Source organism: Gadus chalcogrammus, chromosome 6, assembly GCF_026213295.1.
Source record: "Gadus chalcogrammus isolate NIFS_2021 chromosome 6, NIFS_Gcha_1.0, whole genome shotgun sequence".
Lineage (NCBI taxonomy): Eukaryota > Metazoa > Chordata > Actinopteri > Gadiformes > Gadidae > Gadus > Gadus chalcogrammus.
In genome coordinates, this window is record NC_079417.1 from 7,589,992 (window position 1) to 7,616,277 (window position 26,286).

Below are 26,286 nucleotides of genomic sequence, written 5' to 3' on the forward strand. Positions count from 1 at the left end.
GTAGAAAAAATAAAAATGTTCCCCACCCACCCACCCACCCCCACCCCCACCCCCACCCCCACACACACACACACACACACACACACACACACACACACACACACACACACACACACACACACACTAGTGGTCCTGTGAGTACGGTTCGGCCAGAGAGTAGGACCCCGGTCGTCCCCAGTAGTCCAGGGCCCGGACCCTGTAGACCCCCCTCACCTCCTGGTCAACTGTGGAGACACAAGGCACCCCGTATCCTAGTTAAAATGAACCCCATTATCTTGGTGAACATAAACACAACAACGATTACCACCCTTTTAATAAGTTGTTCCTTAATGTTTAGGTACGGACATTTTCTGCATAAACGTCATAAACGTTTTAAATGTTTATTAATGAACACTTATTGTAAAGTGTTACCAATGACTCAATATAGACCATTCCATGACTATCTGTAGTTGATCAGTATGAGTCCGGTGGTCAGTATTCATCCTCAGCAGGTTATTCAATTTACCGAGGGTATTTACCTAGAGAGTAGACGTAGGTTATACCGAGGGTTCTTACCTAGAGAGTAGACGTAGGTTATACCGAGGGTTCTTACCTAGAGAGTAGACGTAGGTTATACCGAGGGTTCTTACCTGGCGAGTAGACGTAGGATGTAAAAATAGAGTGCCGGTCGTTGATGCGATGGAAGTCCTCGCCATCCCTGGAGAATTCCACTTCAAATGTCAGGAGGCACCTGTGGGGATACAATCAGCAGCAGAGAACGTTTGGCTTCCCCTGTCTGGTAAGAGCCGGAAATTGAATATGATGCAATACACTTCCTTAACATCGTTAAAGTTCCTCCTCCCTGGAGGAACTTCCTCCCTTGAGGAAGTTAAACGATGTTAAGGGAGTGTATTGCATCATATTCAATTTCATTGTTGTTTTTGGTGCTACAACAAACAAAGAAAGCTCATTACATATTTGCAATGAAAACTTTGTTGTTCTGACTCAAATAGACACAAAAATGCCTGAATCTGTTTGAATGCCGAGGTGAACGTAATAAAGTGTTTCAGGGTCAGGAGAAACCTACTTAGAATCCACACAGTGGTCGGACCAGACAATCAGGACTTGGCCTTTGGTGATCCTGATGAAGCGCAATCCATTGACCTGAAAAAGAAAAATGAGCAAACAGAGACACAACACATGTACTTGCAATTGTGTTGAAATATTGCTACACCTACTTTTTGCAACAGTTTAGCCAGTGACACCCAGAATACACACAAAGTGCTTATACACTACATAACCCAGAATACTGTCTAAGTAAATCACTACCATTCAAGCATCAAGCATGGTATTTTTATATCGATAATCTCGGGGGCCAAATTGAGGGCCATGCAAGGTGTGTGATGGGAGGGCTGACCTGATCGGGCACTGCCCTGGGCTTGGCACACACGTGGACCAGGAGGACGGAGGGCAGGGACAGCTTCAGATCCAGGGTCAGAGTGTCCCCTGCAGGCACCGGCCAGGGCCCCTCAACATGGGGGTCCTAAGTCAGTCAACGGACACACACACACAAAACAACATTTGGTGTGTGAGTTGACAGTAGTTGCAGACACATGCACACACAAACACATGCATATAGATGATCACTAGGTAGACTACTGAACACACTGGACTGACTGGACTGGTTGACTGGCTGTGCGTCTTTCGTTAGTATGGATGTAAGCCTGACCTCTGCAGCCCTGAGCTGCTGGAACTGCTGGGCTGTGGGGAAGTTGGGGCTGCCCATGGCCCGCCACAACTGCTGGGGGTTGGTGACGTTGTTGTCCAGGGAATATGTGACGTAGACCAGGTCTGGGAATGGGAATTATATTGGGGCAATCTCTGGGTTATTCAGAGATATACGTGTTCCTTGATTGGCCATGTTGTCATGGTGAAGAGGTTACTAGGACAAGTCAAATTGGGGTAAACAAAACAAGGGAATGTAGCAATTTTCCCACCAATTTCGCTATCAATTTGAGCTCTGCCAAAGCATGATAATGAACATAATACACCAAGGATAATACTGCATGCTGCACAAAAGTAAAATACACATCAGCACCTTAGTCGAGCTATCAGATAAAATAAATAAATTCTTCAAATGAACCTTTTTGTGCTGCCAGTCCCTTTAGAGTCAGGGTTGCACGCTGAGTGCTGGCCGAGGAGCTGCTGTCGTTGCTGTTGTAGATCAGCACAGCCGCCTGCCAGCTGTCAGAGGTCCCTGGGACCCGGGGCCTCTGGGAGCTGGCCAGGACCCCCAGCATGCTGCCGTTCAGCACCCTCCCCGAGTCCACCACCTCAGCTTGGACCTCGACGTCTCCTGAGGAGTCAAGCACACACCACTCCCATGAGACCCGGATTCACTCATAGGACAAATGTCACCACACAAACTAAGACATTTGACAAACCATTATGTTGAAACAGTGAAAAAAGCTGGGCACGCATGACAGCCTTTGGTGTAGTCATACATAGCCAATGCATATACACTAGTGTATACATATAAACATCGTACATTCAATATATAAATAAACAGATTTAAATAGATGAACAGTTAAATATAAATTAAGGTGAGTATTGAGACAGTGAACATTGACGCTGTTTGCTTCGGCAAAACTGGTTTATATTACATTTAATACAGCACTTCATCAAGAGCAATGGGGGCAGAACTCCACAGGTTTGTTTCCTGGGTCGTGACCCAGGAAGAACAAAACACTTCCTGGGTGGCGATCATAGACATATATACTGACTAGATATCGCAATCGACCTCAAAGCATGCGTCAACAATGCCGCCATTTATCCGCGGGGTAGCCACCCACCCAAATGGTTGTCTGACGGGGCAGAGGTCCTTCCCAGTCAGAAGCCCCTTCTCTTTAAGCGCTCCACTGAACAGCCCAGCTCAGGCACTATCCAGTCAGTATATACATCTATGGGTGGCAGTGACCGTCTCCCCCCCTCACCTATTAGAGCCAGCAGGCCCATGACGGTCAGGACGGGCTTCCGGACCAGCTGGACGTGGGGCGGCTGGGTGTTGTTGACCTGGAAGCGGGCGGTCAGGGTGCGCTGGGTGAAGGGGTACGGGTGGTAGCTGAGGAAGGCGTTGTCGTTGCTCAGCAGGGTGTAGTTGATGCCGCTGCCGCCGGCCGCCCCGAGGGACACCAGGGCCTGGTGCTGAGCGATCACCTGGCAGGGGGAGGGGACAGAAAGGGGGAGGGGACAGAAAGGGGGAGGGGACAGAGAGTGGAAGTGAAAAGAGGCACATGGTTCTTCCAATTGGATGACTTGAAACAACTGGTCACAACACGATTCTAGTGTGGAAAAGGACAGTGTTTTCTTTTCTTCACTACAAAGTATTATATAGAACAGCTCAACAGAATTATTAAAACAAGTAAAAAGTTAAAAGAAAAAAAGAATACAAAATGATAAACAAAAACAGTAAAGGAAAAAATATTTGTCTGGTCACATCTCAATGTTCCATCTAAAATATTCAGATTAGGCATTTATTTATAATGTGTCACGGCTCTTATAAATGTTCCATTTTTCCCAAAGCTTTTCAGGAAAAGGACTTAAAAATATATATAATTTAAATAATCTGTTTTGTGTTCATGGACAAAAGAAGAGAAATCTTTATTTTCTTTTTGTCGTACATTTATCTGAGGGAGCCTCCATGAAGACTGTGCTGTTTACATCTCCACTGTGCGTTCCCGGACTGACCAGACATTACCGTAGCCCTCTGAACCATCTCCACTGAGCAGACGTGGTGCTACCTTGACCACCATGGCGGCGTAGGTGACGTCCGCCCTCCACGGCAGGGGCCTGGACCAGCCCACCATGGGGTCCGCCTCGTCGTTGTAGACGGCGAGGCTCCGGAACAGGGGGAAGCGGTCCTGGATCTCCTGCATGGTCTGCACCTCCTGCTGCAGGATGGGTAGGGAGAACCCCCCTCCCTGGAGCCGCAGGAAAAAAACGCTTCTTTTAGTTATAAGCACGACAACGTGGGCTTTTGGACCTTGTAGATAGATGACTGTGATTAAAATGTCCCTGTACAGAACAACCAGGTCCTCATTTGATCATAAACACTGATATTAACCATAAGTCAAATAATGCTCTTGTCATTGTTGTTTTTTTCTCCAATAGGAACTTTAATTTATCTATCCATTCATCCAACTTTTGTTGTTGTCCGTGTGGGACCCCTGTCTATTCTGTCTATGTTTGCAGAGCCACCGTTCGCTGTTATCATCCCTTAAGGGGACTCGACTCCACGCAAACACCAGGAGAACCCACGCTAGAACTCAAACCCACGTCCTTCGGCCCTGGCTTGTGGAAACAGAACTAGTTTGCACAGCCGTTCCCTGGCTTGATAAGTCCCCTCCTCCTCACCTTCTTGTGCAGGGCGATGTAGTCCAGACGGACACCGGTCTGGCCCGTGAAGAAGTTGGTCCCGTTGTAGCAGTGCTGCAGCATGGCCCAGCAGTAGGGCGAGTGCGGGGGGCTGTGGCACGAGTCCCCCGGGCCCCCGAACCCCAGCGCCGGGCTGGCGGCCCGCAGGCCCTCCGAGCAGGCGTCGTAGTAGTTCAGGAACCCTAGAGGAGGTGCAGGGTCGAGAGGTCAGGTCACAGGTTATTAAGGCCAGAAGGCAGATTCAGTTGTAAGTCCAGTGTTACAGCAAAAGAGTGACGCAAATTATTAAATGGGAAATACTGGCAGAGGGAAAATCTGCATATACCCACACACATTTGTTTTTTGACATTTGGTGGCACATAGCAAAATCCAGTCCACTTCATGCACACGGAAAGTAATTCTATCCAACAGCACGGTACCTTGGATGGACATCGTGACGTTGTCAAAATCGTGGTTGTTGGGTTCATTCCATGTTTCAAAGTTCCACTGGGAGACGACCCCGAGACCATATTTGTCTGCAAGATGGTTGAATACAGGATATAGGTTGCATAGGTTGTCTCTTTAAGTAGTGAAAGTAGTGAATAACATATCCTTAAGGATTTGGTCGGAACACTGTGATTTGGGATACAATGGATGTCAATGGCCGAATGTCCAGTTCCGAACATTTCTACACCGAGAGATGGGGAGAGTCTAACAAAAATCATTCTGATCAAGCTGATGAACGTCATGACATAGACAATTTCAACAATTAAACTGGAGTCTTAACAAACTGTCTCAATCCTTTTAGGATATATTATTTCATTACTTTTACTACTCAATGAATGGCCAACTACCCGAATTACAGAACAAAGATCATGGCTGTTTTCATCTGGACATAGACCTCAACAGTTAACCTGCGGTCTAAACAGACCTGTCAGCTCTCTCTCGACCATGCAATAACTCACCGATGTACCGCTTGGCAACAAGGTACACCATCTTCCTCCACTCCTCCACCTGCTGCTTGTCCTCCAGGTCACTGAAGAAGTTGGAGGCGCTGCCCATCAGTTCAAAACCTTGCAGTGTAACAACAGGTACAGGAGGCCATGCAGGACAACAAAATGAGGACTGTTCAACATTTAAAGGAAAGGTCAAGCACAGGGAAAATAGTACTTTTATGATAGGACACGGTTCGACCTATACCTGGTCTCAGTCCGTTGATCCACAAGAGCTCAATCAGCTGATCTAGCTTTGTGAAGTTGTACCGTGTTCCTCCTTCACCATATCTAAACAGGAAATCAGAAATATGTCCATAACTACATGCTACTATGTCACTGATCATTAAAGTCCAACATTGTCCTCATCTTACTGTATCGTTACTAGCTCCAGCATCCAGTGGATGCGGACCTGCTGGATCCCTCCGTGGGGAACCGACCCCACATAGGCCAGGTTCAGTTCCTGGTCTCTGCTGAGGACAAACCGGTGGGCCTCGGTGTGGGGGAGAGGGGGGCTGCAGTAGAGCCATTGAGGTGTAAAGATTAGGGTGTTTCAGTATAATCATTTGTAAACAATTCTTAACATATGAACCAAGACAGGATGGCTAATCAAGTAATACCGCGACGCTTTCTTTGCCGTTTAGTTATGTGATTTAACTTTGTGGATCTCAACAAGGATTTACCTACCAAAAACCAGTACTGGTCCAAAAGTGTTTCAATTCTCCAAGCGGCTTCTCGACATCCACTGTGATAGTAAACGAGGAGCCTGCCGTGTGGTCAAAGTTTATCAGGAAAGCTAGAGTAAAAGTCCACTTAACTACTTGTTTATAAGTGAGCATGTTGGCGATGGCTGACAAAAACAGAGACAAATCCGCAGGGGATCAATCTGGCACGGATTATTAGCCGCTAAAGGAAAGGATTTGTATTGTAAATTGTGTCATTTTTATTTTTGGCAGAACTACAGCAAAAACGATCTTCCAAAGTGAAGTAGCAATGAGGAATGACGTTTTAAATACGCGACCCCATTGGTTGAGTTGCACAGTGGGCGTGTCTACTGAATGCGTCATTTTCACTTAACTGGTGTGCTGCAAGTTTTCACTTCTTTAATCTCTGCATATTTTGGACATATTAAGTAACTAATACTTATGGTTGCATTCCGTCCCATTCAAGTATATGTATGTTTCATGTTGATAGCTAGTGGTTTACAGAACCAATGCAAGACTACTTTCATTAACTCACGAAACTAAATAAAATAAAATAATCAAGGTTCACACTGAAATAAAAATAACAGGCTGTTACTGGGACGTTTATTCAAAAAAGAAAAAAGGGGAGATAAAGGCATGAAAGAAAATGTAATTTACAGTTCGCAACAAGTTTTCTGTTAAACATCGACAGTTATACACATCCATTTACACAACCTGTACATCAAAATAAAAGAAAACTACACAAGGCCCCACCCTCGAGAATTAAGGTAACATCTTGAGAATTAATTTCAAAATAACTTAAATAGGTTTTCTAAGTGCAAATCCATACGTGTGGGAGTGAGACCCAGGTGGGCTGATGAAGGCGGGGGGGAGCTCTCATGAGCCATACTGACCATAGGAGCAGCACCCAGGGGTCGCCTGCTTATGTATAGTAGGTACAACAAAAAGGCATCGTTAAAAAAAACAAAGCAGGGGTGCACTGCAGTCTGTACTCGACATGATATGATACCCTCACATACACACGCAATAATATTAACTCCACGCCGTTCATACAGCTTCTCTGCCGATAGCTCTTTGCATTGGTATAAATACACATTTACAATGCATGGCGTGCAATACGATGCATTACTAAGCGTTTGAGTTGCCTTTTGTTCAGGTTTTATATGCTTATTTAATGGTGATGAGCCCTCACAATGCACTCTAAACGTTCACACTCCTTCACGGCCTTCCGGTCTCCTACAGGAATACACGCCTTCTCTCTTGATCACACAAGGGGCTTGCACAACTATAAGCCTTTAAAGTTCCAACTGCAACAATGTACACCCCTGAATGAATTACCTTGAAGAAAAGACAATGACCGTCAGACTGGCTGCATAATAACATGTGAATCGCGTGAGAAGCCGTATGTACAGTAGAACTATGTCGTCGTCGTCTGTGCTGGTGCGTGTTGCGTTACTTGTTAGCGTTAAAAACACAGTCACAAGAGGATGCTTTGTACAGGAGGAGCCAAGACGTCTGTCCATCTGATCCAGGGGCAGTAGTGCGTGGTTGTGTGTCCCATCTCGACACACAATGCTGTGTGTATATGTGTGCGCGTGTGTGTGTGTTCATAATAACAAGGCAAGGAGATAATTTTGGAGTGGATTGTCACTAAAGGAAAATAAAGACAAACACTTCATGGTCTTGGCAAGCGTCCTTGCTGATGTAGTGGTTGATTTGTGATTGGTGGAGAGTGACGGGTAGGGGGAGGGGCAGTAGAGGAACCCATGCAGGCTATTGGGCCATACATGCATCTGTAGCACATGCCAACGCTAACAAAAACAACCGTCAGCTTGGAATCTGACGTGTCATCACCAGGAGTAGGAAATTATTATTATCCCATGGGTCATCATGTAATACAGACCATGTATTTTACTGAGATATACCATCTACTATATACACCTTGTACTGTACTGAGATATACCATGTAATGTATACCCTGTACTGTATTGGGATATACATTGTATTATTTACCTTGTAGCGTACTGGGAATATAACATGTTCTGTACTGGGACAGAGCTGAATTGAAGTATGTGTTGCAAATAGAGGGAAGGGTGCTTATTAAGCATTTTCATAATAAAATAAAAGGTTGAAAAAACTATTGCGCAAACCGACAGGGTATAGCGTCCTTGTGTAGCACGTGGGTGTGTGTTTGTGTAGCGCATTTGGGAAGCGCGTGTGTGTAGGGCGCCTGTGTGCGCTCGTGTGTTTGTGCGTGACTAGGACTTCTGCTCGGCTGCTGCTGCAGCCTGTGGTGTGCTCTCTGGCTTAAGGATCTGGTAGGTGATGAGGTACTCCGGGAAGGCCTGAAAGAAACACACAGAATTAGCACTGTTGAGGCCTCTGAGGAGCATGTACAGGACGCCTTGTTGACATGGTCGATGTCCAGATGGAAATCAGCCATGACACGTTTGTTCAATTCAACCACTCTCGCTGGTAGATATGAAGTGCTAAATCCAAGGTTGTAAGAATGAGACTGGTGGATGGTGGTCGATTGATGGCAAACTGCCTAATTACTAAATGCATCAACAACGCGAGAAGGGTCGAGCAAAAATGATGGATGGTTATATTCTGGACATGGACCATATCAAAATAAAACATGGTGCGAGAAAAGTCCAAAGGCATTGAACATATTTACACAACGTACTGTACAAATAACAAAGTGGCGTGGGTCGGGGAAGAGCGTGGTCTTAAGTGTCCACTGTTCCCCGTCACGAGGCGCCGCGCGTCACCGTACCTGCTCTCCGCGGTAGATGACGTACTCGGCGTAGGCCAGGCCGTTGACGCTGGGCCGGCCAATCACAGAGTGGTGTCCGGGGGGGGCGTGGGCCATCTTCATGGCGCTGAATTGGAGGAAGGACTTCCCCAGGGTCACCCGGCAGAACAGCATCTGTCTGTGGGGGCAGAGGGGGACGGCGCACACAGGAGGGGGATGTGGAGAGAGTGGGAGGAGTAAAGGTTAAACACTGGGTACTGAAGGGGTGTGGGGAATTAATAGGACTATTCCCAATTCAATTCTAGCGGTTTGTCTAGCAGAAGCCTGAAAGGATGGCGTAGGAGTGGGGTGACGCCCGGTCAGGTTTCAGCAGCTAACACAGCTGGACCCATGTTGAATCGGATCGCTGAGTCCATCTTTTGCTACCCGCTTCAGATCGCTTTATTGCAGAGCACTTACTGCAGACTTTATGTGCTTTAAGGACATTAGTGATTTTTAACTGAAAAACCTACAAATGCCGCTTTTCCACCGCACATGTAGCTCGACTCGACTCGACACGGTAGCAGCACGGGTCGTTTTCCACCGCAAATAGTACCTCCTGGACGTGGGCGGGGTCGGCTGCGCGAAAGGGCCGTGACGTATTTTTGTACGCGACGCAAACAACACCTACGCAACCCACACATGGACAGAACCCACATAACAACAATGGAGGACATCGATAACATTACTATTATTAGCTGGCATGTTGAAGAAGTTGAAGAAGTGGAATATGTTGGCTGCGGCGCTGCTATGGCTGTTACCAGCATGGTTGCCATGTCGCTCTCGTGACTTCGTCACACTCTCTGGCCAATCAGTGGCCGGCCGTCTGCCGACGTCACCTTTTAGCATCGGCTCAGCCGCTTTGAACCTAGAGCGAGGCGGTACTAGAAAAAGCAGCCACTTCAGGTACCAGATACCATGTTTTCGCGGTAGAAACGCAAAAAATGCGAGCTGAGTCGAGTTGAATCGTGTCGAGCTGGTACCATGCAGTGGAAAAGCGGCAAAAGACACCGGAGCTGTGTCTCCACAGAGACCGGCCACGTCTAACTCCATAGATGAACTATCGTTAAGTATAATTACCTATATCCCAGTACATTAGGCTAATAGTAACCTATATTCGATTTTATGCAGATTCCGACATTGAAGGACGTGCGCGCACAGAGGACCCTGTGCGGGAACAACCACACCGGTGCGTCAGCGGTCGACGGTGGGCACTGACCTGTGGCAGAGATAGCAGGAGCGGTCTTTGTGCGTGGGGCAGCCCGTGCCGCCGCCGATGCCGTACACGTACTGGTTGCTCTTTGACGAGTTCTCGGCGAAGTAGATCCCGGCGCCGAACATGCCCCCGATGTAGGCGTGCCGCTCGTCAAAGCCCTTGTGGATGATGGCGTTGATGAAGGGGGAGCCTGGCGGGGGGAGGGGGTGCGGTTAGTCGCGGCGCCGCCGGTTATATGCTTTGCCTGCGACTGTGGTGTGGCTTTCATTCAGACCTGAGGAGGGGTCGGGTATGTGGAGCAGGGGCCTAGGGTTTCAAGAGATGGAACTTGGGGGGGGGGGGGGGGGGGGGTGCATGAGAAGGAGCCTAGGAATCAAGGGAAGGAAGCGAGCGAGCGTCCGAGGGAAGGAAACTAGCCTTGGTTACCGTGGAAGAGCATGCGCTCATTGTGGTGGTTGTGGTTCTCGTCGGCGATCTCCTTCTGCCGGTGGGTGTAGCGCTCCCGCAGCTTCTTGTTCACCACCTTCTGGATCTGTGGGAGGGCAAGAGACACCGGTCAGGACAAACACTGTGAGACGGGCGGGCCTCGCCGCTGACATTTGTCGTTGGGTTTGGACTTGAAATAAAAGCTGACGCAGCCTTTATTTTATGACCCACTCAACTCGTAGACAACAAGATGCGTATTGAACCAGCATCCTAGCTCATGGACCAATCAGAAGAGCCTAGATGTAAGCTAAGGGAAACAGGAAGTGGAACTAAATGGTGATTGTAGAAGTAAGGACCTTGATGATGTTGTAACGGCTGAAAACGCCCCCTGCGTTGCCCCCGTCTCTGTGCTCTCGGATAGTGCTTTGCATCTGAAACACAAACACGCACACACTTAGCAGCAGCCACTGATTTGATCTCAGGGAGGAAGACAAAAAAGAACCAGATAGTGTACTTTGACAGACTTTGACCACCGGGGGGCACTAGACATAATAGTGTAAGATGATCAGTATGATCAGTCACTGGCATAGACAAATCAGTTGACAAGACTTTTTAGAAGGTGTGGTTTAGCCTTTTTTTAGAGAGTTACCCATGTTATTAAAGTATTTATACAGAAACCAGAGTACAGAGTCCAGTTTATACAGATATAAACTGGACTAGAGGAGTACCAGAAGGTAGTCCATGTGTTTTTCCCTGAATGTGTGAGCGCTCCAACCCACCTCCTCCTCCACAGACTGGCACTCCTTGTCATCGGAGGCCAGGTCGATCAGGACCGTGCCCTGGTTGGCACAGTGGAATGTCAGGTAGGGGTTGGCACCTAGACCCCAGAAAAGAGAAACACTGTTAAGTCACAATGGGGAACGCGATAGGCTGAAAGAAGACATGTGACCTTAGGGTTACAAAACAATAAATAAAAAAAAGGGATGCAACTAAAAGATGCATTGATCTGCACAGTGACCCTGAAGAATCCATTTAACCACTGGAGGAAGGCATCCAGACACATCGATACTCTCCCTAGTGGGCCGTGCACATGGACGTGTGTGAGACTGTGGTGTGGAGGCTGATTCAGGACGAGCCCGGAGAGATGGACGGCCCGCGCCTCACCTTGCTGGCCGCCCAGCAGCCGCTCGATGCCCTTGATGAGCTTGTGGCGATGGCCGTAGGCGTTGATCCCGATCTCCTTCAGCTCCTCGTGGCCCATGTCTGCCAGCACGTCCAGCGTGATCTGAGGAGAGAGATGGAGAGATGCACACAGACACAGAGAGACGCCCACACAGACGCACACACAGACAGAGAGACGCACAGACAGAGACGGAGAGAAACAGAGGAGTTCATAGTTTAGTAAATCGTTCAGAATCCCAAGAAGACAAATTTAAAGCTTTTACAGACTTGAAGCCAAAGAAACTGGTATATTTAGTCACAGTAGTCCTACAGCCAGGAGATGGGTCGAAATTAACTATGAATTAATCTGGTACCCAATGTAAAATTAAATATCCGTATTTGACTCGAATAGAACACAGCCAGTCAATATGGCTTTAAAGTGAATCATGGTCCTATAAAACAACCATTAAAAACGGATGGGATGGTCATCCTTTCCTAGAGAGGATGATGAATGTGTCGGAGGCTGGGTGAGCTGGGCTGACCTGTTCCCTCTCAAAGATGTCCCTGAGGTGTTCCAGGCCCAGGGTCTTCAGGAACTGGCTGATGTTCATGTCCAGCATCGCCACTGCAACGCAGACCAAAAGACCAGGTTATCACAGCACACCACACCACATCCTCCACAGCGTCCAAACCACCACAGAATCCATAACCGTCTTTGAGGATCACCGCAAGCCTGGTTGGAGCATACTGACCTTTTCAAGACACTGGTATGTCAAATTTGACCTTATGTGCAGTGTTTTTTTTTTTTTTAATAAAAAAATCGTACATTTTTATCCTTACAATTTTTACCAACATATCCGAATCAAGTGACCTCAAAACCTCTCAGATCGAGCCGCGTGCTGCCTTGAGTGTTTTCCCATTCCTCGACACACTTCCCACCATAAACATCAACAGGCCCATCTATTGGTAGTGAGTGCCGCCATGGCCGCCCTGAACCAGAGCCCCCACTCACTCTCTCCGTCCTTTCGGTCCGAGCCCGAGGCGCCGTCAGCCACCCCGGAGGCGCCGCTGCCCCCCGAGGCCCCTGCCGCCCCGGCCAGGTCGCCCAGCGGGCCCGACAGGTTGTCCATGCTGCTGGCCGCCGACAGGCAGGAGGGCGTGGAGGCCGGGGAGATGACCGAGGCACTGACCACCGTGGCCTGGGGCTTGAAGCAGCTGGGCAGGGCGTCCGGAGGCATGGCGTCCGTCAGGAGGGCCCGGATGTCGTCCGCCTACGGGACAGAGACACAGACGGACAAACAGACGAGAGACGTCAGGATCCAGGCGGGCAGGAGTGTGGCTTACGTGGGTCTGAAAGGGGAGCAGTGCAGCTAGCATTACAAGGCTAGGCGAGACACTATCCAACTCCAAGAACAGGGTTGTAACCCATACTTCAAGTACTTAATACTTCTTTCTTCAATAGCTGGCACTTAAACAATTTTTTATGTGTAGCGTCTTATCCTTGCAATCTTTGTTGTCTACGGAGAATGGGTTAAACTGGCATTTGTAAGTGCCTGGCACTTGTTTCTATGAACATCTTCACCGTACCGACAGCGAAACATTGTTGTTTCTCTTTCTTCTGACAAATGTACTTATTGCTTTGGATGAATGCGTCTGCTACATTCCCTTAATTTAAATGTAATTTTTTTTTGCACTATAAATACTCATAAAGCAGGTCTTCCATTTAGCGGCTTCCTCTCTCTCTCTCTCTCTCGGTTGGATCGGTAGAACCAACCCATTATCGTTAGGCCCTAGCACTGCTAGGACATGTTTGTGCTGGACCAGGGTCTCTCCGGGGCCCTCTAGGGGGGCAGTGGGGTGCCGGTGCCTACCGTGGCCAGGTCCAGGGCCGTCTGCCCCTCCTGGTTCTTCATGGTGGGGTCGGCGCCGTGCGCCAGCAGCAGGGCACACAGCTGCGTGCGGCCCTTCTGGGCCGCCTCATGGAGCGGCGTAAAGGCCCACTTGTCCGTGGCGTTCACGCACGTGTTGTACTTGATGAGCAGCGCCGCGATGTCCACGTGCTGCCGGGGGGGGGGGGGACGAGACGGAGGTCAGAGGAGCAGACGGGGGGGGCACAACGCGACACGCGATTTGATAACTAGGTGTGGCTTGTCTACAGTATAATTGCTATCATGTTATTGTCATAGTATTAGTCATAATGCTATAATTATTTTTAATTTGTTCTGGCAGCCTTGTTGAATAGTTTTTCATGCGGTCGTGTTGGCTTGTGCGTGTGGGCGACGCAGACATTGTTTATTAAACTGAAGGCGAGGACACGTTTTAAAAGGTTTGTGGAGGTGGATATCATGCTACAATGACACAAGTCTCATTGTAGCATTAGGCTAGCCTAGTGGGGTACATGGTGCGGTGGGACCTCACCCCGTAGGAGGCGGCGTTGTGTAGGGGGATGAGGCCCCCCTTGTCCTGGGCGTTGACGTCGGCCCCGTGCTCCAGCAGGTACTCTGCCACCTCCAGGTTGTTGTAGCCGGCTGTGGAACACACGCATACACTCTTTGAACTTGGAGCTACAGCATCAGCATTTTGCGAAAATACACGCTTTTTAAAGTCAAAGGTGGAATATGCAAGGTTTGTGATTTCAGTGCCAGTAAAGAGAAAAACAAAACACTGAATTCTCTACTTGTCTGCTGGAAAATTAACCTTGATCCCTGTAGCCGTTCAATAAGCAACATCACAGAACGCGTTGAACACATTCAGTCACACCGTTTGAAGGCATGAACAAATACTTTATCGACAACACAACAAACCATACACCGTTCTCCCCAACACATTCAACAACCCTGCCGCCATGACCTCCGACCCATCGGCCCGCTGGGCCCAGCCGGGGGGCCCCCCCTGACGTACCTGCGAGGTGCAGCGGGGTGGAGTTGCGGCCCTGCGTGTCCCTGCAGTTGATGTTCTCCGGGGAGCAGAGCTTCTGCACGCGGGCCAGGCAGCCCTTCTTGGCGGCGTCCAGCAGAGCGGCGTCGCCGCGCAGCAGGTCCTGGATGTCCGTGTCCCCGTCCTTCACCATGTCCAGGGGCATGTTGCCGTCACGGTTCTTCTTGGTGGGGTCCGCTCCGTGCTGGATGTGGGGGGGTGAAGTGTTTTATTAATGTGTGCACAAAGGGTTTCATTGCCAAATGTGAAGTCTAGGCCGGTCGTTCTTCTGACAAAGAACACGGCCCTGATTGATGATAGGAGAATCAGTTGATTGAAGTGGGTTTTCATTTAGATTTTCATGCTAGCGGGGGCTCATTCTCCATCTTAAGGAAATGTGCGAACGGGAAGATTATCCGCTCCTCAATAAATCCAGAAGCTCTCGTTCGGCTCCAAAGCACCTCGGTAACAAACTGGAACCCGGGAACATTCAGGAGCCGGTAAGGGGGGGGGGGGGGGGGGGTATCCCCAGGATACCTATGCCGCTTTTCCACTGCATGGTACCAGCTCGACACGACTCGACTCAGCTCGCCTTTTTTGCGTTTCCACCGCGATCTAGTACCTCAAGTGGCTGCTTTTTCTAGTACCGCCTCGCTCTAGGTTCCAAGCGGCTGAGCCGATGCTAAAAGGTGACGTCGGCAGACGGCCGGCCACTGATTGGCCAGAGAGTGTGACGAAGTCACGAGAGCGACATGGCAACCATGCTGGTAACGATAGAACAGCCATAGTAGCGCCGCAGCCAACATATTCCACTTCTTCAACATGCCAGCTAATAATACGAACACGAATACCATCGCATCGATGTTCTCCATTGTTGTTATGTGGGTTCTGTCCATGTGTGGGTTACGTAGGTGTTGTTTGCGTCGCGTACAAAAATACGTCACGGCCCTTTCGCGCAGACGACCCCGCCCACGTCCCGGAGGTACTATTTGCGGTGGAAAAGCACCCGCGCTGCTACCGTGTCGAGTCGTGTCGTGTCGAGTCGAGCTACATGTGCGGTGGAAAAGCGGCACTAGAGGAGGTCGCCTGTGGACCTGGGGGCTGGCCCAGTGACCCCGGGCCTCACCTTGAGCAGCAGCTTGCAGATCTCGTACTTCCCCTTGGCGGCGGCCTCGTGCAGCGGGGTGAACTTCCAGAGGTCGGCCACGTTGACCGAGGCCCCGTGCCGGACCAGGAGCTCCGCCACCTCGTAGTGGCCGTAGGAGCACGCGTTGTGGAGGGGCACCAGACCGCTGGGGTGGGGGTTAGGGGTATGGATGTTAGGATGAGGATCTACATGGACACATAAATATACTTATCCCTCCTAATGTTTGGAGCGCGTCCCGGAAATGGATCCCAGATGACAAACTGTTGTGTGTGAAGTTTGACAGTCTTGCGGCAACATTTGTCAGACGGTTGTTGGGGTACGTAGGACAGCCCGGAAATTAATTAAACGTCTGATTGACAGCCTTGGTGGTAAAAACCTCCTCCTAGCGTCGAGGTGTCCTTGAGCAAGGCACCTAACTGACGGCTCCCCGACGAGCTGGCTGTCGCCTCGCATGGCTGACGCCGCAGTCGGTGTGGGAATGTGTGTAAGAATGTCAGGCTACATTGTAAAGCGCTTTGGGTGGCCACTGGTTACAAAAAAAAAAACGCTAAACAAATGCAGCCCATTTCACCAAATGCTATATATTGTGTTGTATTATAACACAATAAGAAGAAGAACTAAACCCTCTGTGGCGCTCACCCCTTGTCTTTGGCGTGGACGTCGGCGCCGTGGTGCAGCAGGTACTCCACCACCGCCACGCGGTTGTAGCCGGCGGCAAAGTGGAGCGGCGTGGAGTGGCGCCCCTCCAGGTCTCGGCAGTTGACGTTCTGCGGCGTGCACAGTTGCTGCCGTGCACAGAGACACACGCACTATGATTAACACACACCCTGTGATTCGGATGTATTCCGCAGTGTGGTCTGGATGAGCTCATTTAAATATTTCTAAAAATGGGATTGATATTTCATGAGATGCACTTCACCGGAGAGCTGAAGAGCTCTCCAGTGAAGCGCTCCTAATGAAATATCAATTTAGAAAAAGGGTTTTATTTTTCAGTTTCTGTATATTACCACCATCCAAAATCCTTAAACTTCCTGGCAATCAAGCCACAGTGCGTGATGTGTAATGGACTACAGTATATTACAGTGTAAGAAGGCCAGCAGAGGAGGAGTGCCCGGCCACTCAGCCAGAGGACATACCTGCACCGTGTCCAGGTCACCGGCTTTGGCCGCCTCCAGGAACCGATAGTCCACGTCGGAGTTACGGGTGGGGACGTTCTCTGGAGGAACAAAGACATAGCAATCATCAGCTACCATTCGTTAACCAAACGTCTTGAGCAGCGTCAACACACCGTTAGAGATCGGCAAGTTTATACCATTTACTACTTTTTCCATTTAGCAAAAACAAACATACTCAACTCAGTGAATTGCTCGTCTTTCTGCTGATTCTAGGTTAGCTACAGTCAGGTAGATTGTGGAGCATATGGGGAATCAAGCCCAGGGCCTTTCTGCGCTGGGAGGGGCTCCCCCCCCAGACCAGGGCTTACCGTTGAGGATCTGCTGCACCGCCTCGTTGCCCATCTGGGCAGCAGTGAAGCCCTGCAGGGACACGATGGAGGGGTCGGCGCCGTAGCTCAGCAGCAGCCTGCAGGTCTGGATGTGGCCCGCCAGCGCCGCCCGGTGGAGGGAGGTCTGCCCCAGCGTGTCCACCGCGTTGACCTGGTGGCGCGGGGGGAGAGAGGGGCAACAGAGAGGCCTTTAGCAACGCAGGACTGGTTCAGGAATGAGGATCGAGGTGATGATTTACAATTAGGTTTGTATTGCCCATCGTTGGTGATGTACTTCACCAAACAGGTTAATGATTTAGCGGAGTAAGGGAAAACCATGCTGGGCTCAAATCAAAGTTGTTCTTGTGTGCCTTAGTTGTACTATTTTCTATTAGAGGATGTGCAGAACAAGATGAAGGTTGATTTCAAATTGGCACACATCGTTAATGCCCCGAGTGCTACGACGGTATACGTTCTCATCCCTCCGTAGCTGTGCGTCTGTAACGAGAGGCTAGCCAGGGTCAACGCGTGGTGAACAGGGTACGGGCCGGTACCTTGGCTCCATGCTTCTGCAGGACCTCCAGGATGTCGTTGTGCGCCCTCTCAGCGGCAACGTGAAGCGGCGTCATGAAGCTGCAACACAAGGAAGGGAGTGATCAGAGCCCACGGGTCAAGGCGTTGAGATGAGGCAAAGTCAACACTTAAAAAAAATAAAGGCTTACATTACGGCTTATCAGACAAATCAGTTGTCAATAGTTCCAATTTTATATTGTTTTAATTTTGCTGAAATGCTAGGGCTTACATTTTATGTTGTTTCGTTATAACGCCATGTGTGTTAATTTAACCAATTAAATTTGCTGTTGCCAAAAAGGGCTTGTATGCAAAAACAACCGCGGTGACTTAACTACAACCGTGTCTAATCTAGCCAGAAGCATCTAAGCTCGCTAGCAACATAGTTACAGCAGCTGTTTGATCTTGCATCAAAGGAGCCCTGTATCAGGTTTGAATTGCGGTTTCCCCGAGTCAAGCCAACCACCACCCAAACGTCCGTGGGGAGCGGTTTCCCTTGGAGGAGAATCCAGTCCACCGGCACACTATTATCCTGGCAGATAGCAGCCGTCTCATGATTGGCTGTTCTTACTCTTTGTTCTTCTCGTTGATGTTGGCTCCCTTGCGCAGCAACAGCTCGGTCACCTGTTTGCGCTTGGGGTGAGGGGAGGCCACCGCACAATGCTGTGAAACACAGGAGCAGTACGTCAACACTCGGGTCAACACACAGGATTAGGATTTGCCAGGAGTCTCTTTGTGATAATCTACTCCTCCGAGCACGTTAATTAAACCTTCATTTTTTTAACACTGAGGCGCATTGGCTGCGCAAAGGGACCAATGACGTCTCAATCTAAATCATTTCAATACAGCAAATCTAAAAATCCAGAAATCATGCTGTAACACAAACTTTGCTATCGAGTTCCAACAGTGCGATGGGATACAGGCTAGTGTCTACCAGGGCGGTCTCATTGGTCTGGGGGTGCTTTCTAATATCAACAGTACGTTGGGATAAAGGGTGCGTTGGAATAAAGGGTGCTTCCTCCAAGGGCTTTCTTGTTGGCCTGGCGGTGCTTTCTAATTCGCACAGTGCGTCGGGACAAAGGGTGCTTCCTACCAGGGCCGTCTCGTTGGTCTGGGGGTGCTTGAAGCTGATGATCTCCAGGGCCAGGGTCTTCTTTACCTTGGCCATGTCGGCCTCCCGCGCTGCCTGGAGCAGCGAGTGACCTTTGAACTCGTCTACAAGTCACGGAAAAGACAGAGAGATGTACAATTGTAAGTGGGCCTCAAACATACTGCCATGAAAAACTGATGAGGATTCTTTTTCTGAGTCATTTATACGCGTTTTGTACAAAATGTCAGCAGGGTAGGGGTATAATAATCACATATCAATCTTCTATCATTTCTGAATTATGTTATTCTTTACTTTATTTATTTCCCTGTCTTAATTCATCCATTGTGTTTAGATTTTTACGATTCATCGTAATTACTTTTTCTAATCAATAATCTTCTTCTCTGCTTTCATGCAATCATTTACCCCACGTCCTTTCTTAGCACACAGCGGACTTGATCCTGAAATTAGTACACAATGTCCCGAAACATAATCCATTTTTAATCTAGATTGTGAGATACCGAATGATTACCACCCCTTCTGCAGGATAGACATTACAGTGTGTGTGTGCACATGCTCACAGGTGAGTCTCTCCTTGAGCTCCGGGGTGGGGGCCATGTCCACGGCGCTCTTGCTGTGGCAGTTGAGCAGGGTGGGGTCCGCGCCGTGGCTCAGCAGGAGCGAGCACACCTCCACGCGGTTCTTGGAGGCGGCCTCGTGCAGCGGCGTGAACTGCCACAGGTCCATGGCGTTGACACAGGCCCCGTGCTACGGGGGACAGAACATAAGTGTTAAGAGATAGGTCGGGCCATGTGATGTTCATGCTCTGTGGTCCCGAGTGGCTCAACGGGTAGAGAACGCCATTAACAATGCTAGGCTAAGGTGTCTGATTTTCCACCGAGGCAAACCAAAGCTCAGGATATATGAACCCATGGCCACTAAATGTTTATAAAATGAGTGATTTATGTACATTCATGGCGGATGAGAACATTCCCATTATCCAATGAGATAATGGGAATGTGTTTGTAAGTAGTGTTTGTAAGATAGCGTGCACATGGGCCTTACTTTAAGCAGGAGCTCTGTGACCTCAAAGTGACCGTAGGAGCAGGCGTTGTGAAGTGGAACCAGACCTCTGTTGGGGGAGGATGAAGAGGACGTGATAGGTCAGCATAGATTGTAAAACGTCCCTAGCCTAACATAAGGTCAAAAAGGTCAACACCCTTTCACACCACAGGAATTCCCCAAAAAAGAGTTTAGTTAATGTGACAAGTGTGATATTTGGCTTATGGCAGATCAATATCCGGAGGGTCGGACCACATACAAATAGAGTAGTCCAATGGTTCAACAAAAAAAAGTGATCATATTTTATCTCAATGCAAGTAAAAACGGTAAAAACAGCCCTACTTTATGTGAACACCTCTACATGGTTTAAACAGGGCCGCCAGGGACCCAGAGAGGCGCCTCACCCTTTGTCCTTGGCGTGGACGTCGGCGCCGTGCTGCAGGAGGAGCTGGACGATGCGGACGCGGTTGTACCCGGCGGCCAGGTGCAGCGGCGTTGACTGTGGGAGACAGAGGGAGACAGGCACCTCGTCTGGTTAGGGCGCCAGTGGCACGTGGGGTGCGGGAGTATGGCAGGTGCTGCCTTTGGTCTGAGGTGGGGTGTAAGGGATGCGGAGGCATGAAGGGCGGGGGGGGGGGGGGGGGGGGGGGTGGGGGGGCTGATTAGGGCCGGAAGCAATGTGCTGCGCAAGCCTTCACTCTGTAAGTTGCGGATGGATGGTAACGACGACGACGACGATGGTTGTGGATTGATGGAGGCTTTCCTGGGGGGGGGGGGAGGCCCTGCCCCCCAAACGCTGAGCCACTCTGGGCAGCGGGCTGGCTGTCAACGGGAGCCAGCGGGGCGTCAACCTCGACTAGCACTGACCCACCGAGGGAGAACCTTATGGAAGCCAAACTTTCCTTGGGGCACTGGGGCTCTTAAAAAACAAACCAATCCAACTGAGGTGACCCGGCTAGTCGGTATTGGAGATTTAAAAAAAATAAACAAAAACTTTGCGAAAAAAAGCTTAAGAATGCGTAGAGGGATGAGGTAAGTAAGCGTTTTTTTTAGCAGACAAAAAAAATTGATGTTAGTTAAAGCGAAGCCGCAAAGCAGATTCTTCAAACAAATTAATCCTCCAAATCAAGTGCAGGTCTACTCCACCGTGAAAGGGTTGGGGTGATGGGGCAGAACGGGGGGAGGGGGGGGGACTATTTAACTCTAAATTCCCATGCACATGGCTGAAGATCAAAACCAAAATGCCCACGGTAAAGGACAACCTCAACACACTGACGGCGTCTGTTGGGCAAAGAGCAGGCAACCAAATCAAGGTGGCGTCATCCAGTGTTAGGATAATGTGAACGATCAAAGGGAGTCAAATTACTGAGGGCTGCACAGCACCAAAGGCAATGGTACAGTATATGCACTACAAATACTAGTACAGTTACAACATGGGGAGGGGGGGGGGGGGGGGGGGGGTTGCACACATTTCCACATAAAAATGTATTAAACATATTGACACAATGCAGGGTGCAGGCCTTTGAGCATGCATGAGTGATCATAGAGCACATAAATACAATTAAATGATTATAAAGAATAGACACCGTGGCTTGGCGAGCAAGTAGCTAAAGACCGAGTGTGAGTGAGTAGGAGGTTTCATTTGGAACGGGTGCAGGAGAGTGAAGAGAGGCATCGAGAGAGCAAGCGATGGAGAAATATGGCGATCCTCTCCAAGCCGAACACGGTTGGAGGGTGTCCGCTCAACGCAACTACCACCCACGCACGCACACTCTTCCCGTCCCCCACACAGTCCATCCTTTCTTTCCTCACACACACACACACACACACACAGAGACAGACACACTCACAGACACACACATACGAGCATTAGGGCGGGAAAGATGAGGGTGACCCATACACCAAGGTCCGTGGTGTGCAATTAACGTGTGACAGCCAGCTCATTGGTCAAATCATAATGGATTAACAGACTAAAAAATTAAAAATAAATAAAAATCACAACAGTGCATCAATCAAGTGGCAGTTATCAAGGTCAACTTACCAGCATTTTTTGGGATGTTGACTGATCGACAAATGTTGCCAGAGTCACACGGAAAACAAAACGAAACAAAAAATTACAAAATGATAGCATCTTGGTCACAGCAGTTCTCCCTGAAACACAAGCCTAGGTCTACAGGTCTAGGTATATAGCCCTAGGTCTATAGGCCTAGGTCTTCATTGAGAGCAGGGCAGAGTACAACAGCTTTGGGGTTACAACAATTATTATTGGGCTCTCTAAAAATAATAAAACAAAGCAGGGGTGTTCATGGCTCTCAGTGGTTCAGTCTGGGTCCACGACCACCCCCGGGGGCGGGTCTTTCATGGCGGTCTGGGTCCACTTCCCCCCAGACCTGCATTGGAACCCGAGCTGCAGCGAGGGGGGTGGGAGGCTGAGCCCAACTGTTTGACTTAGTTAATGTAGAAGCTAAACTCTTGCACTAAACACAAAAAAGAAGAAATCTTTTCTCAATATTGAATGAAGGGCACGGGCTAGTGGGATTTATAATTGCCACGAGGGGGGTTGAGTTCAGAACTTTTGCTTTTTTATATGGATTTTTTTAAATATACGACACAAACATACACAATTATTTATTATGGTAACATAAATAACCCGTCTCCGGGTTCTTCCAAGTAAAATGTTTTGATAAGACCATGTTTCAATAATTAATTCCATCTACACTAATGCCTGGATAAATAATGTCGGTTGAATGTAGTTATACGAGTAATATGAATCCTTAAGCTAGTCCTAAATTATTCAAATCAGCACATCACCAGCACTTTGGGAATCAGACGACATCTGCCAAATGTAAAACAACTTGTCTGGGTTTGTTTATTCCGTCAAGTCACGTGAGCCATCGAAAGGGAAATTCACAGAGCCAAAACTAACAAACCACTTTTCCTATTCCCCACTCGAAGATAGTCCCAGTCTTCAGTGTGGAAAAAGTCAACATTTACGCACAAGAGAAAATCACTGCAGAGGGAGACCTGCTGAAACTACACGGGTCGAACCACAAGAACCAAAAACCTGGCCCTTTTTAAAACGGTGGCAACAGCACTAAAAATATCAACTAAGAAGTGTACTTTTCTGTACCTTTGCTAACAAAAGCAAATTATCCCGAAAGGGAAAGTTAGGCCAACCATATGACACTGACCCCTTTGGGCTTCAAGTTATCAATACCCAACAAATATGTGCACATAACACCATATTCAAGAGGTTATGTACAGAAGGGAAAAACACAAAGTGACAACCTGAGCCTACACTGTGGAGATGATAAAGACAAAACAAATTCTACGTCAGAGCAAATAGTTTAAGAGAGGTGTTATGTGAATACCACAGGCTGTATAAAATGGTTTGAGACTCAATAGCTTATTAAAATAAAAACATGTATTAAGACTAGAAGCGTGTATCATCAGTTTACTAAATGTGCGGGATCCCCTGCTAAAAATCCTTCTTAGTAACAACATTACTTCATAAATTTCAGTACTGTTGTTTATCCATCCACACTCAAATGGTTCTTTTTTTTCATCAAACACACATTGCTTTATATATATATATATATTACACATGTTAATATACACTTGTTATTTGTTACAGATAGGTATTTCCTGACCCGTTCTGTGATGTGTCGAGGCAGGCAAAGTCTTACCTTGCGACCGTCGCTGGCGTGGCAGTTGACATTCAATGGAGTAAGCAGAGCCATGAGCTTCTCCTCATTCCCACTCCTGCGGGAACAACCAGAGCAATGGGTCAGCGTGGCTCTGAGGGGCTCAGCATGTGGACAATAACAGAAAATGTGATGGGAAAACTTAGTGCATGTTCCCACCTGGCGGCCTCCAGGAGCTCATCCTTCTTGTATTCACCTAGATCAGAATAATGACATAGTATATTTAACAGGAATGCTGATTTTGTTTATAGTGATAGGTTGCATGTTTGCCCATGACATAAAAGTCAGCAAGAACAAATTATTGTCAGATGGTTATTTTAACCATACAACCTTGATGCCAAAATACACAACGATTTATAATAGCACCTAACTTTTGAGCCTTGCTTGCTAATAGCCAAACAGAAACATTAACACCAGTCCTGATTTGTATGGATACCTAATATGTTGATGACAAAATAGGACCTTACATAAAATACAATAAATCTGGAAGTGTGACAGTGGAGAAGATTTGAGTTGAGATACTGACCGGTTAGTACAGCTTTGGCTGAGGGGTCAGCCAAATCCAAGGCAGATTTACCATCTGTGTTGCGGATATTAGGATCAGCTCCGTGCTGCAGTAGGACTAAGCAACGACAAAAACGTGATGAGAAACATGATGTTTTCATTCTAAAAAAAAGGGATTCATTAAGCCACTACATTACATTATTCATTAGGCCAAGTAGTATAATTATTTAAATGTAAAAATCCCTAATTATTAATCTATTTCACTGACAAAAGCAATTATCATTAAGAAATTTACCAAAAGCATCCTTTTGCTTCAACACATACTACACCGCCAGCCAGTCAAATAGTAATTTTGAACAAAGACAGAAGCACAAGGAGTTGCATTAATTTGGGGCAATTCTTAAACTTTAGAACTCACCAATGCAAACGTCTATCTTGCCCTTGATTGCAGCTTCGTGTAAAGGGGTGTAGTTCCAGTTATCCCGGGCGTTGGGGTCGGCACCTTGGCATAACAGGAGACTGACCACCTCGGCGTGGCCAAACGAGCAGGCATTATGCAAGGGAATGAGTCCTCCATCGTCCCGGGCATGGACATTGGCCCCTGTCTGTAAGAGATGCTCAACCACATCTTTTCTGCCAAAACCTAGGGATGCAGGAGGGGATATCAATTTTATTCACACGTGCACCTCTGTGTTTAAACAACAGAGACGCTGAGAATACATTTAGTTGCGTCATCATTTCAGTTCTGGGTTATTCTCACTACTTTTCTAACGTTTATTGACAATACTTTATGTCAGCCGGAAAGACAGTGAATTCTGGAAGCGGCCCGTCTCCTGTTTCAGGGTCCTAGAGCTGAACACAGACCACCCCTATGAATTAGACTACAATAATTAGGGGGCCAAAGTTGACTAAATTAAAACGACATAACATCGTAAAGTGGAGTCTACAATCAGGCACCAGTACATACATACACATTATGGTCATCGGCATACGGTTCACTGTACGTTTTTAAAACGTAACAGTAAACAGTAAATAAACCCTAACGCTACAATGAATTATAGTGTTATGTACAGAGACAACCACCTGGAAATAACCCACCAGTAATACGGTGCAATCGGCGAAGGAAATAGTCCCGCTTCGTACAGCACTGACGAAATGTGTTTTCCTGCTGAATGCCGTTCATTCAACGGGAACAGCGTGGAAACATGGCAACACGATACAGTTGCCATTTTCTAGCCAATGGAGCTTTTGTTTAGGGATGGGTGGGGGCATGTTGTTAAAACCAAGGCCTACGCAGACCCAGTCCGCACAATACCCTTAAAACCCACGGTACACCACGGGTAAAGGTTGCGAACACTGCATCGACATGCGATGCAAGAGGGTGCAATACAGAAGGGAGATGACACGGCGATGGCTAGCGCGGTCGCGTATATCGCACAATCAGCGACGAAAATAAATCGACACGGCGTCAGCTTACCCGCAGCGAAATGAAGGGGGGTCGATTTTCGCCCGGCCATGTCCTTAGCGTTTACATTCACCGAGTCGACGAGCCTCTTCACCCGAGAGACGTCTCCATTCCGACAGGCCTCGAACAACTCCCTGAAAGCTCCACCGATGCCACTGCTCCCGTCCGTGGGACTCGTACAGCCGGAGCCCGGACTCGAGACGCTGCTACCGCCACCCGATGTTGTTGTGGTGGAGCTGGCACTGCTCGCCAGGACCGCGGCTGGTAGATCCGGAGAGGCCAGACTTATCTCCATTCCTCCGCTGCATTCCCGTTCGCCTTCAGGGGGTACGGTGGTCGAAGTCAACAACGCCATCGGCGGAGAGCCCGGCGGGCCGGCTATAAGAGAGCTATTCCGTGGCGGGGACTGAATGGTACTTTGCTGTTGCTGCGAGGAGCGACGAGACACCGCCATTATCGCAGCTCTCTGGCAACAATAATAGTCCTCCCCGTTTCCTGTGTAAGTGGTGCAGCTTCCGGTTACGAAGACTGTCAGCTGTTTCTACGAGGTTACAGATATATACCTGGAGAGGTCCAGGGATACTTATATGCTTAATGTGCTTAATATGAATGCAGTTTATTTTAAGAAAAGCCTAACACCAAATAAGTGTTCATACATATATG

The 26,286-nt window shown here is 48.4% G+C and overlaps 2 protein-coding genes across 3 annotated transcripts; both read right to left on the reverse strand.

Moving 5' to 3' along the window:
• Positions 1-67: 67 nt before the first annotated feature.
• On the reverse strand, positions 68-6,378 carry idua (alpha-L-iduronidase). Its single transcript, XM_056593263.1, has 14 exons — positions 6,072-6,378; positions 5,759-5,899; positions 5,593-5,675; positions 5,358-5,465; positions 4,833-4,928; positions 4,393-4,595; positions 3,780-3,959; positions 2,973-3,195; positions 2,123-2,335; positions 1,709-1,830; positions 1,397-1,522; positions 1,067-1,143; positions 630-730; positions 68-224 (listed from the first exon to the last, which is right to left on the reverse strand). The coding sequence occupies exons 1-14, from the start codon at positions 6,221-6,223 to the stop codon at positions 124-126; spliced, it is 1,926 nt and encodes a 641-aa protein (XP_056449238.1). The 5' UTR covers positions 6,224-6,378; the 3' UTR covers positions 68-123.
• A 277-nt stretch (positions 6,379-6,655) lies between these two features.
• tnksb (tankyrase, TRF1-interacting ankyrin-related ADP-ribose polymerase b) lies at positions 6,656-26,126 on the reverse strand. 2 transcript variants are annotated; one of them, XM_056593259.1, is made up of 28 exons: positions 25,636-26,126; positions 24,577-24,801; positions 24,181-24,276; positions 23,814-23,850; positions 23,637-23,712; positions 21,992-22,012; positions 20,355-20,449; positions 19,954-20,020; positions 19,470-19,656; positions 18,895-19,016; positions 18,373-18,464; positions 17,786-17,864; positions 17,232-17,403; positions 16,885-16,964; positions 16,388-16,533; positions 15,728-15,893; positions 14,587-14,806; positions 14,104-14,213; positions 13,557-13,745; positions 12,698-12,956; positions 12,228-12,310; positions 11,689-11,809; positions 11,304-11,401; positions 10,881-10,955; positions 10,525-10,630; positions 10,102-10,288; positions 8,865-9,021; positions 6,656-8,433 (listed from the first exon to the last, which is right to left on the reverse strand). In XM_056593259.1, exons 1-28 carry the CDS (start codon positions 26,075-26,077, stop codon positions 8,347-8,349), a joined length of 3,795 nt encoding a protein of 1,264 aa, XP_056449234.1. In that variant the 5' UTR covers positions 26,078-26,126; the 3' UTR covers positions 6,656-8,346. The 2 variants fall into 2 exon arrangements, with proteins under 2 accessions (XP_056449234.1, XP_056449235.1); XM_056593260.1 differs by lacking the exon at positions 21,992-22,012.
• Between the last annotated feature and the right edge of the window lie 160 nt (positions 26,127-26,286).

What these genes read in the sequence shown, in the direction of transcription:
- idua (XM_056593263.1), bottom strand. Translation starts at nt 6,223, where the DNA reads ATGCTCACTTATAAACAAGTAGTTAAGTGGACTTTTACTCTAGCTTTC. An exon ending in GATCAACGGACTGAGACCAG is followed by an intron (nt 5,466 to 5,592) that starts GTATAGGTCGAA and finishes TTACACTGCAAG; the next exon opens with GTTTTGAACTGATGGGCAGC. An exon ending in CGTCACGATGTCCATCCAAG is followed by an intron (nt 4,596 to 4,832) that starts GTACCGTGCTGT and finishes CACCTCCTCTAG; the next exon opens with GGTTCCTGAACTACTACGAC.
- tnksb (XM_056593259.1), bottom strand. Translation starts at nt 26,077, where the DNA reads ATGGCGGTGTCTCGTCGCTCCTCGCAGCAACAGCAAAGTACCATTCAG. An exon ending in CAAGATAGACGTTTGCATTG is followed by an intron (nt 24,277 to 24,576) that starts GTGAGTTCTAAA and finishes GTCGTTGCTTAG; the next exon opens with TCCTACTGCAGCACGGAGCT. An exon ending in TGAGCGCATGCTCTTCCACG is followed by an intron (nt 10,289 to 10,524) that starts GTAACCAAGGCT and finishes TCCCCCCGCCAG; the next exon opens with GCTCCCCCTTCATCAACGCC.